The sequence below is a fragment of the Amphiprion ocellaris genome, chromosome 4 (genome assembly GCF_022539595.1).
Source record: "Amphiprion ocellaris isolate individual 3 ecotype Okinawa chromosome 4, ASM2253959v1, whole genome shotgun sequence".
NCBI lineage: Eukaryota > Metazoa > Chordata > Actinopteri > Pomacentridae > Amphiprion > Amphiprion ocellaris.
Genome location: NC_072769.1, coordinates 23224010 through 23235809, shown reverse-complemented (window position 1 = coordinate 23235809; position 11800 = coordinate 23224010). Strand labels below are relative to the sequence as shown.

At 36.7% G+C, this 11800-nt stretch overlaps 1 protein-coding gene across 1 annotated transcript in view; it reads left to right on the top strand.

The window, feature by feature from the left end:
* Positions 1-499: 499 nt before the first annotated feature.
* Positions 500-11800, top strand: part of LOC111572258 (equilibrative nucleoside transporter 2-like) — a 14013-nt gene continuing 2712 nt past the window's right edge. Inside the window, exons 1-12 of the mRNA XM_023275834.3 lie at positions 500-618; positions 3135-3178; positions 3269-3350; positions 3538-3689; positions 4853-4992; positions 5719-5853; positions 7680-7777; positions 8485-8548; positions 8658-8758; positions 9240-9348; positions 10576-10661; positions 11054-11247. Coding sequence (XP_023131602.1) covers positions 3150-3178; positions 3269-3350; positions 3538-3689; positions 4853-4992; positions 5719-5853; positions 7680-7777; positions 8485-8548; positions 8658-8758; positions 9240-9348; positions 10576-10661; positions 11054-11247 — 1190 coding nt within the window. The 5' untranslated portion in view covers positions 500-618; positions 3135-3149. The remainder of the gene's footprint in view (positions 619-3134; positions 3179-3268; positions 3351-3537; positions 3690-4852; positions 4993-5718; positions 5854-7679; positions 7778-8484; positions 8549-8657; positions 8759-9239; positions 9349-10575; positions 10662-11053; positions 11248-11800) is intronic.

Here is an 11800-nt window from a genome sequence, read left to right as displayed (position 1 = left end):
AGCGTCAAACGCATCTTCTAGGGTATCTGAAACATAAAAAACTATACATAATACATTTTATCGAAACTTATGGCCCAGACTGTGTGTGTGTATATATATAAATGTAGGATATTTTTTCATATCAATTTAAGGACAATGTGAAAAGCAAACATTTGAAATACGATTCTAAATATTAATACTTATTTTTTTAAACAATTCGAGAGTAATATATTGAAAAAAATAGATCTAACATTCCTGAGGTTTTTATTATTATTATTATTATTATTATTATTATTATTATTATTATTATTATTATTATTATTATTAATGATAATAATGATAATAATAATAATAATAATAATAATAATAATAAGAAGAAGAAGAAGAAGAAGAAGAAGAAGAAGAAGAAGAAGAAGAAGTGACTTTATCTCTATTTAATGATCAGTTTAACAGTTTGTGCCACAAACTCTAACCTCCCTCTGTACCTCCTCATCGTTTTGCGTCATCTGACACTTCCGGTAAAAAACAAAAAATTAAAAAAAGACGCGGTCAATCCACGCGCGCTCAGTCAATTCCCGCCGACACACCGTCCGTCCGTCTGTCTCTCTGACCGACCGGGACACCTGCTCCGACTCTCAGGTGAGCTCCGTCTGCGTTGCTTTTCTCTTTCTATCCTAAGTTTAATGGTTTTCTAACGGACTTCTGAATGTCTCCTACTTTTGGGCTAACTGCTAACTGAGCACGTGTTGGTTCATCCACTCCATCAGCGACAGAATCTAATCATTACCTTGATTTAACTTGAGAATGAATTAAAATTGAATTAAAACCGCGAAGCTACTACAAACCAAACACATCAGCCTGTGTTTCATAACCAAAGCTACACGTGTGTTTGAAATGAATGTGACTTTTGCTGAAGTTTGTTTGGCGATTTTTTTTGCCGTGTTTTCAAACGCATCAGCTGATTGGGGGACCCAGCTTCAGTCAGAAACTATTACCACTGACAGATGTTCATAAAAAGAGACCATAGTGAGTTAAATACTGTGTTAAGTTCACTGCTGCCGGCAGGAAATACATGAATGAACTGATCTGAGATGATGTCGCAACCAGATGAGTCACAGCCTGTTATAAAGGAGAGATTTTCATTACTGCTGTGGCTTTATAAACGAGTTACAAAAAAGGAATTTATCTTTAAATATACCATACAGCAGGAGTTTTGTATTACAGTACACCTGCATGTACATAGTTAGAAAATGACACCAGAATCTTCTCAGTTTTGGGCGGAGTGTGTCTGCATGTCTGCAAATAGAAAAAAAATAACAGAGGATCATGATTGTAAGTCAGGATACAGAAAGATCATCTAAAAATCAGTCATCAGGAGGTCAGGAGGAGCCTCTTCATCAGAGCTGCAGTGACTCCAGAGACAGTGAACTACTCACACAGTCCAACTCTGAAAGGAGTCATTAGTGGAAATGATGGTTTGTGACAGCTTAGACCAGGGCTGTCAGTCTGTGACTGAGGGACCTTTGATGTCCATAGGATATATCTTACATACATTTTTATTAATAGTAAAAAAAATAGTGTTTTTTATTTTCATTATGATCATGTCTTTACAAATTCCGTAATTATTCATTATGGAAACAATCACTTACTAATAAAAAAATGACTGGATGTCACTAAAATATTAACTGTGTTACAAAAAGTCCTGCAATTATATATTGACCCTTCCAAAATGACTTGAAAATGGTCCATAATTATGGAAAATTAATCCAGAATGACATGAAATTTGTTCTTAATGACTTGAAAATTATCCTAAAGACACAAGAATGAACTAAAAGGATGAGACGTGGTCCAAGCTGACATAAATCTTATTGAAAATGACTCAAAAATTGTCCAAAATGACTTGAAAATTTTCCAGGTCAATATGTAATTGAGGGAGAAGTTGTAAAAGTTAAATACTATATCAGCAGTTCCAGATACCTGTGACTAAATGTTGTGTTCCTTTGTAGACACAAGTTGTAATGTGGAAATGATAAACTGAGGCATAATATTGTTGAAATTGAACTTATTTTTCTTGAGAAATTTTATGTTGTTCAAAAAAATAGCTCATTAAATGTGAACATTTTCAGAATGGACTTTTTTTTTTTACACTAAAACAAAAGCAAAAATTAAGGTAAAAAAATGTCTTTTGTATGAACAGCACATTCTTTAATGAAATTTACTTTGATTTTAGGTCTTTCTGAATGCTTTTATTTATTCACTGTTAACTAATGCTGTGCAACATTTTTAAGCTATTTAGGCAGTTATTTAATAAGGAAGAGGAAGAATCAGGGCCAGTACACATGTACACTTATTATTATTATTATTATTATTATTATTATTATTATTATTATTATTATTATTATTATAAGTAAAGGTCTTAGAAGTCCACATTCACAATATTGAGTCAAAGTATTATGAGCAAAGCATCATTTTCTACACGCTAGAAAATCTCTTCTCCAATCACTTGCAGTCTTTCTCTGGGTAAAATGAACATTATACACCACGGGTGTCAAACATGTGGCTCTTGAGCCAAAAGCGGTCCTCCAGAGGGTCCAATCCGGTCCTCAAAGGGTAAAAATTCCAGAGAAGACATTAACTGCAGATTGTAAATTAGTAAAACTATAAATTTAAAATAATTTCTAGACCATGACAAGTTGATTTGATCATAAAGTAAAACACTAGATTGTTCATTGTTCTTTTGTCGTTGTGTCTCGTTTTTGTAACATTTTATCTTGTTTTTGTTGTTTTTGGTCATTTTGATCACAAATCACTGTTCTTTTGTCATTTTGTGTCTCATTTTGGTAATATTTTGTCTTGTTTTTGTTGTTTTTTGTCATTTTTTGTCTGACTTGTCATTTGTCATGCTTTTGTTGTTTTTGTTCTCATTTTTGTTGTATTGTGTTTCCTTTTGGTCTCGCTTGCATTGTTTGTCTATTGTTTTGTCGCTTTGTTTCTCACTTTTGTTGTTTTGTGTCTCGTTTTTTATCACATTTTGTCTTATTCTTGGTTGTTTTTTGCCATTTTGATAATAAATCATTGTTCTTTTGTCATTTTGTGTCTCATTTTTGTAATATTTTGTCTTGTTTTTTGTCATTTTTTGTCTGACTTTTGTACAGGAAACCTGAAAAAGGATGTCAAATGAACAGAAACCTGCTGACCAGTGAGTTGGATGCATTCTTTGTTTTTTTCTAAATTTTCTTCCTGCTTCCACCTAGTTCACTCAGCTCACTGAGGTGTTTTGTTCCCACAGCGGCCATGCCGTTGGACTCATCATCTTTGTGCTCGGTCTGGGAACTCTGCTGCCCTGGAACTTCTTCATCACAGCCTCACAGGTTTCACATCACTATTCTGTTTCTGCTCAGACAATCAAACAAGATGTTGTGCAAAAATGGGAGAAAATGAGTGAAAATAAATCCTAAAATTAGCATCAGCTGAGAATCTAGAGTGATCAGAAATAGTACCAGGAGTTTGCAGATGTTTTTATGCATGTAAACCTGTTTATTCTTTTCCTCTCTTCAGTATTTCAACGAGCGCCTCGCAGCACCAAACACCACCTCTAACGGCACCTCAGGCAGCACGTCCAAAGACTACAACTATGACAGCTGGATGGCTTTGCTCTCCCAGCTGCCCCTGCTGCTGTTCACCCTGCTCAACTCCTTCCTGTATCAGTGGTGAGTGCAGAACATGTGAATGTAGCAGAAACAAACAGGAAGATCTTCTGATGCTGCGCTGACCTCAAATACACGCTCTAGCTTAGTTTTCTGCTGCCTATCCAGGATCAAGTCATTCTTAATGATCAGTTTATAGCTGAATACAGCTGACAAAAAAAGTGATTCAAATGTACAAGTAATTCTTTCATTCTATGTGCTAATAAACAGGCGTTAAGTTGAACTCAAGACAGAAACACTGCTGTCTTTAGAGGAACACACATTCCAAAATGACACAGTTTTATATTCAAAAGATGAGAATGATGATTGTTACTGGGTCAATCTATAATTGAGGGACTTTTGAAGACCATAAGATATATCTTGAATACATTTTTATTAAAAATAAAAAGAAACTAATTTTTTTTTATGTTCATTATCATGTTTTTACAAATTCCATAATTATTTATTATGGAAACAATCACTTATTAATAAAAAATGACTGGATATCACTAAAATGTCAACTACATAACCATCTGAATTTAATAACAACCACCTTCTAATTAGCTAAACAATAATAAAATGAGCTTGTTCAAAAATAGTTTTGATTGTGTTGTTTTTATTTAGTGGAGATAATCATGACATATTTCTTTTTTGGCAATATATCAAATTTTATATGGAAAGTAACAAATTGTATCTGTGTCTGAGAAATCTAAGTTATCCATTACAAAAGCAGCTCAAAAACGTTCATCATGTCTTCTTGTTGATGCTTTAGTTTCTGATTCTTTTGTTCAGACATTAGGTGAATGGATAGATGTTATTTACCTTGCTTGACAGTTTCGGCGAACATAGTTTCGGAAGTGTGTTAATTCCAGATCACATGACCTGCTCCACATGATGTCATTTCCTCCTGAAGAAAAGACTGGCAAGACTCCAAGGCTTTCTTAGTTATTTAATATAAAGTAGTCAACAGGTTTACTACAGTATCTTTATAAATAACTTACAATTTCAATTTGACTCAATTGTATATATAATATTTAGAAGAATCTTTGTCTAAAAATACCATGTGGTGTTTGGTTATAGGCGCCCATGTTGATTTTAGGCCTGAAAAAAGCAAAACTATCAACTTTGATACAAAAAGTCCTGCTGTTCTATTTTGACCCTACTAATGCAGATGTTTCTGTGTTCAGGGTGAGAGAGCGTTTCCGTGTGGCCTTCAGCCTGGTCGGCATCTTCCTCCTCTTCTCCCTCACTGCTGCTCTGGTCCAGGTCCCCATGCAGCCGGACGCCTTCTTCTCCATCACCATGGCAACCATCTGGTTCATTAACAGTAGGTTCTCTTGTGATCCCGCTGACATTCAGCTTTAATCTGACGATCTTTCCAGTTACATCAGATGAACTGCTTTTTATGTTCTCTAATATTATTGCACGTTGTTCAGCTTCAGCAGCTAAAAGTTTGTCTCTTATCTTGACTGCGTTTGCTGGAAACTAGCATAGATGTCAAGCGAAGTAAAATATATCATGATCTGTAATCTGTCTTCACGTACTGAATCATTTGCGCTACCGTACATCTCAACAAGCTGCTCCAATATTTGCACTGCTGTCACCTCAATAAGCTGTTCTGTATTGCACTACCGGCAGTTCATAGGTTAATTTTCATATGTTTTATTTAATTTACTTTATTTTATATAAATTTTATCAGGCTCATAGGCTAGTTAGCACCGTTGCCTTGCAGCGAGAAGATCCCCGGTTCGCATCCTGGCCTGGGCCTGGGATCTTTCCCCAAAGACATGCTGATGTTAGACTTTTAAACAGTAGTGTAAATTATTTTATCACAGGAGAATTACATTGTTAAAATATCTGACAGCTGTTTTCTCAAATTTTCACAGTTTTTCAACATTTTTTTTTTCTTAAAAATGACTTAAACAGCTGCTGAGGAAGGTGGTAACATTGTCGTCTACTTTCTTCCAGCACTGGTTGGTATTGAGTGATACTCTGAGCTTTCACTGCTGTCTTCTATGACTCCACTATGTTCTAAATGTATTTCTGTGTTCAGTGTTCGGTGCAGTGCTGCAGGGCAGTCTGTTCGGAGTGGTCGGTCTGTTTCCTCCTCGCTACTCCACTCTGTTCATGAGCGGTCAGGGTCTGGCCGGCATCTTTGCTGCCGTCGCCATGCTGTCCTCCATCTTGAGTAAGTACCAGACCTCCTGACAGTAGCTGTCCTGAAATGTTACCGATGCAAAGCTGGTATTCAGAATCTTTACTGAGATAAAAGTGATAATAACACACTGTAAAAAAATACCCCAATACAAGTCAATTCTTGTGTAAATGTTTCTATAGTGGAAGTATGTGAGTATAATCAAGTGTTAAATGCTAAACACGCTCCGTGCCTGATACACGTTCACATATTATATCACTACATGGTTATTACTGATGCTTTAAATGATTCCTTGAGTTATTTCAGTAATTTGATTTCTAAAATTCCTCAAGGCAAAATTTGAGGCCTGGTTTAATCCACTACATACCATACCCCAGCTCACTAACTAGTCTGGACCCAGACTTCATCTGAAACAGAACCAGACCTATAATCAATAAACTATAAGGAGATTGTAAATTTGACGGGACGTTTCTGTTTTAACCGGTGCAGTTTTTCTAGTGTTTACGGCATTTATCATATCAGAGGATCAGAGACTGAAGTATGAAGACAGTTTAACATAGTCAGACTTTCTCTGTTTAAGTCGGCTTGACAAAAACTAAACCCTCAGTGAGAGTTATAAGGTATGAAGGTGGTTTTCAACTTTCTTTCAGACTTTCTGCTTCAAACTCGTTACACAAACAGGAGTGTTTACCGATCATTTGACTCATTTTCTGCACTAAATAATCCGATGGTGTTCAGCTGCTTCAGTCAACAGGCTGTTTAAATGGAAAATAATGAGGAACATAAAGATTTATGACGGTAAAAAGCTGCGACTGGAAATGATGTATGACAGGAATGCTGGTAGAAAACTGTTAAACGTGCGTTAATGTATTTATTTTACAGATCAATACAGCTGATTATTGATAACTGAGAATAAAACTATCAAACTTCATATATTCAAACATGATATTGTATTGAAGTGCATGTAGGTCTGACACTGTCTCATAATGAAGGAAATCACTGTAATTTGTGGCCAAATCAAAGTGAAACTGAAGTTACTGATTGAATATTCTCTGCAGTAAATACTAATAAACTGATCAGTTTTCTTGTCTGTGTTTTATCAGCTGCAGTAGCAGCAGTTTAAACAGATCAAACATAAAAACAGATTTATGGGATTTCTGTATCACCAACTAAATACATGTCGGGTTCCCATGGATTTAGTTTTAGTACAATACCCCTGTACTATACTATATATGTAGAAAATACCATTGATGTCCGCCCGGAATTATTAGGAATAACCAATTAACTGAGTAGTTGTCAGCTACTAAATTAATCGCAAAGTATTTAGATAATCAAAAGCACGATTTGAGGGATTCTTTTTTAGAAAACATTGTTTTGCTCGCAGTTTTTTGAACCTGATTATTTTCTGAATGCTGTTCTTCTGTATGACAGTAAACTGACTGTCTCTGATTTGTGGGCAAAACTTTTGAGCAACAACCAGTGAAGTTTTGTTATTTTTTCTTACAGTGACTTAACAAATCAACTAATTAACTCTTCAGTTGTAAAACTTTACAGTAGAGGGTGATGTTATAGTTTAGACCAGATAATAATGCAGACAATGCCCAGTATTTGTGTTCTTTAAACACTGTTTTAACAGGAATTCATTAGCTTAATGATTAAAACTGACAGCGAATGAGACATCAGTGCTCACTAGTGTACAAACGACAGTATGTGATGGAAACACAGCTTCTGTAAATGAACATCTTTTAGATTTCTGAACTCACGTTTGATCTGATCAGTGTGTATTTAGGTAAAATGGCCGTCCTGTAGTGTAGTTTGTGGACGTAAATGAAACCAAAGTGTGGCTTTATTTTCTGCAGCGAAACCGGATCAAAGCTCGGCTGCGTTGGGATACTTCATCACTCCGTGCGTCGCCACTCTGGGGACTCTGCTGTGTTACCTGCTGCTGCCTCACCTGGTCAGGATCTGCACACCGTCACACACGAAACCGCTTTAAACAAGCTCCTGAAAGGCATCAGAATCAACCTGTTCCACTCAGGAGTCTGCTTGACAGTTACTTTAATTTTAACAACTTTAGATTTAACTGTGGTGATTGAAAATTCTTAAAGCAGAATGTTTGTTGTTACTGAATTAGCATTAGCATACGCATCAATGGTTTTAGGATCTAATTCCTCACAGCCCTGTCTAAAATCTGTCATTTACATGCTTTTATTTTCCTTACTTTTTGCCTTTTTCTGTTGTTTATATTATTCTTTCAAATGTGTGTGCACTTTATTCAACTTGTTTTTATGATTTATTTCTATTCTGCTGTATTTTATCTTTTACAAGTTTTTTTTTTTTTTTTTTAACTTTTTCTTTAAAGCACTTAGAATAACCTGTGTGTGATCAGGTGCTAGATAAACATACCTGCTTGCTAAAACGATCAAACAAACTAAATTACGTCACAGAATTGTCTGGAGATAAAATCTAAACGATGTCAGTATCGTACAGCAACACACCAACTAGAACTACGCAGCTCTTTAAAGAGCTTATTTCATTTATGTATTTATTTATTCAGCAAGCTGAATTTACTACGACTACTCCTTTATCAGCAGAAAACATTCCAGAACCCAAAGTTCGTAAAATGTTCAACATAAATATTTCAGTGTCGACTCTCCCCTGCAGGAATTTGCCCGTTTTTATTTGACCAGAAGTCAGGAGACATCGCAGGAGCTCCTCAGCAGCACAGGTCGGTTCTAACAAACCCTCATCCAGCTCTGTCGGTGATTTATTTGGGTTTGGGTGATCAGATTGTTAATTAAGCCTGCTATTTTTTATTTTTTGTTTTTGTTTTGAAGACAAAAGCATTGTGAACATCAGTGAAAAAGAGCTCGAGGCTGAAAGAACGTTCATCAGTGAACCAGAGGAGCGTTCCTCCGTCCTGGCCGTCTTCAAGAAGGTCAACATCATCTGCTGAGTGTTGTTTCTTTCTAAAGAATTTAAATTATATTTGTCCTGGTGGTTCAAAATGTGCAGTTTGATGATGACGCTGTGATTCATTAGTGTTAAGGGGACTTATTGTTTAGAGGCTGGTGACGTGAGAAGCGCTGGCTCCGTGGATTCATGCCGTTGAATCTGAAATCATCAGTTCAGGCTATATTTTTCCATCTTCAGCTGTCTAGTGTTAATGAGCCTGTGCCCACAGTTCTGATGATGAGAGGACAGGGCTAAGATGAGCAGGAGTTTGTCCTTCACCTGCTTTTTTTAAATTAGAATTTTCAAAGTTGCCCCCTCCGTTTTGTTTGGTAGAGACATGTCCAGGCGGTCATTCATTCAGTCTGTTCCTCCCTGTCGTTACCGTAACTCTTGGTGAGAGTTTGTTTTCAGGTATGAGGTGTCTAATCTTCACATCCTGATGAACACCTTCCTGTGTTTTCCAGATCTGGCTGATGGCTCTGTGTGTGACGTGTGTGTTCGCCGTCACCCTGTCGGTGTTTCCTGTCATCACAGTTCGAGTCCGGACGGTCTACAGGGACAACACTGTCTGGGGTGAGACTCCGCTGCAGCATCCTGCAGACACACACAGTTCATTCATTTCAAACTCATTCAACTTAAAAATTCTAGCTTTTCATTTTCACTTACTTTGACTCAAAATCAGTCAAAGGGTCAGAAAGAGTTGAACGTATGGGAAACATTCTTGATAGAAACTCACTGTGTGTGTCTGAAACGGCAGTACATCCAGTGACATTAAGAAGATGTGATTTGCTTGCTCATAAGGATTACGTTTTTAGAGTTGTACATTTAGTTCTTAGTCTGGTTCATCTCTATGCTGTAGCTGTTAGTTAATGTTCTTTTATAGTTAGGTGGAGTGTTTTTTGTTATATCATTTTTGTAGCATTTTAATCCTTAATATTTACACTGACTCCTGTCAGTTCATATCAATAACAATGTGGGGTCTGAACCACAATATTTGACCTTGTTAGGTTAAACTGTCCTGTATGAATAACAGTGACTCAGCTGAACAGTTTTTAATTCAATCTAACTCAAATTTATTAAATTCTTTTTCTCCAATTCAGCGCTTTCCCTTAATTTTCCAACCAGCATGATTTACACTGTAGTTTTTTGTTTGTTTGTTTTTTGTTACATTAATATCAGGCATACACTACCGTTCAAAAGTTTGGGGTTGTCCAGGAAATTTCACGTTTCCCATGAAAACTCACACTTTTATTCATGTGCTAACATAACTGTACAAGGGTTTTCTAATCATCAATGAGCCTTTCAACACCATTAGCTAACACAATGTAGCATTAGAACACAGGAGTGATGGTTGCTGGAAATGTTCCTCTGTACCCCATATAGATGGGTAGAGAATTGACAACAGAGAGGCTCTCCTTTCTGTCTGGAAGACTGAAGATGAATTTATTTTGTCTGCATATTGCCAGTGGTTACCTGAATCCATGCACCAGGATGTAGCCAAAAGCTGGCCTCCGATATAAAGCAGAAAAAATGCAACTGACTTTGAATTAGAGACTTAACATTGATCTATATGGCATAATGTTGAGGCACAAACAGATGAAGCCAACCTAAATCTGCTGTTTCCAGCTAGAATAGTCATTTACCACATGAACAACCACATTAACAATGTCTAGACTGGATTTCTGATTCATTTAATGTTATCTTCATTTCTAAGTAACCCCAAACTTTTGAACAGTAGTGCATACTTTCAGTTTTATCTTTCATGTGCAATAAGTCAGTTGTGCTCTCTGTTTGGAACAGACAAAGTGTTCACCTGTGTTTGCTGCTTCATCGTTTTTAATGTCATGGACCTGGTGGGTCGCAGCACTCCGTCTCTCCTCCAGTGGGTGAGTCTGCAGCCGGCCTTGTAGAAACACTTTTAACCCAGAATGGAACCAAAGACCCGCTTGATTTACTGATAAATCGGTGTTCCTGTAAAGATATGTTTCCCAATATGCTTAGCTACTGAGAAGATTATTTCTCTTCTTTAAAATGTCAAAAATTTGTCTTATTATACAGAACTTCTTCAATCATTTGTTCTGACTTATTGTTCTTATTCTGATCTGCAGCTTGAATTATTTTAGCCTTCTGCAACTGCAACCAATAGACAGAATTTGCTGAAGTAGTAAATTAACCAAATCCCTGCAGCACTAATAACTTTCACTAATTCTGACTCATAGCTTGTAAAGCTGAAAATGTTTTCAACAGTCATCTTGATGATTTCTGAACGTTTGTGCAGCCGTCGAAGGAGAGCCGTTTGTTTCCAGCCGCCGTGTTGCTTCGTCTGGTCTTCATCCCTCTGCTCATGTTGTGCAACATCCAGGACTCCAACCTCACCGTCTTCAGTCACGACAGCTGCTTCGTCATCATCATGGCTCTGTTCTCCTTCTCTAACGGATACCTGGCCAGCCTCTGCATGGCCTACGCCCCACAGTGAGTACGCTACTGGAAGCCATGCAGCATCACACCTGTTTTCTTTTCTTTCAGTCGCTCTGAAGGATGGAAACGAAAAAAATAGAAAATAGAAAGAATTCCAATGAGCCTCAGCTTTTTTTTAAAGATGAATTATTATTATTAATATTATTATTATTCATAGCACTCTCCGACTCTCCCGTGGTGCCTCCATTGAAAGAGCTGTACCAGGAAAAAAAACAGAAAGTCTGAATCAACATCTGGGACAGCAGGGCAAGAAACAAACACAAAACAACTGAATATCTGACCAAATAATCAACGAAATAATATCCAAGGTACAGCATAAATCAACACCAAAATAATAAACAAAATAAAGAAAAAGCAAATGAACACAATCATATACAAATCCAATGCTATATAGCTACTGACAAACAGACCAACGTACGCCGATCGTCACATAATAATGAACCTAAACTAAACATTATGCTAGCAGTGTGGCTACATCATTCACTACTGAAGGGTCTGGACAAACTGAATAGAGAAAATGTCAACAAAAACACATTTGATTCTGGTT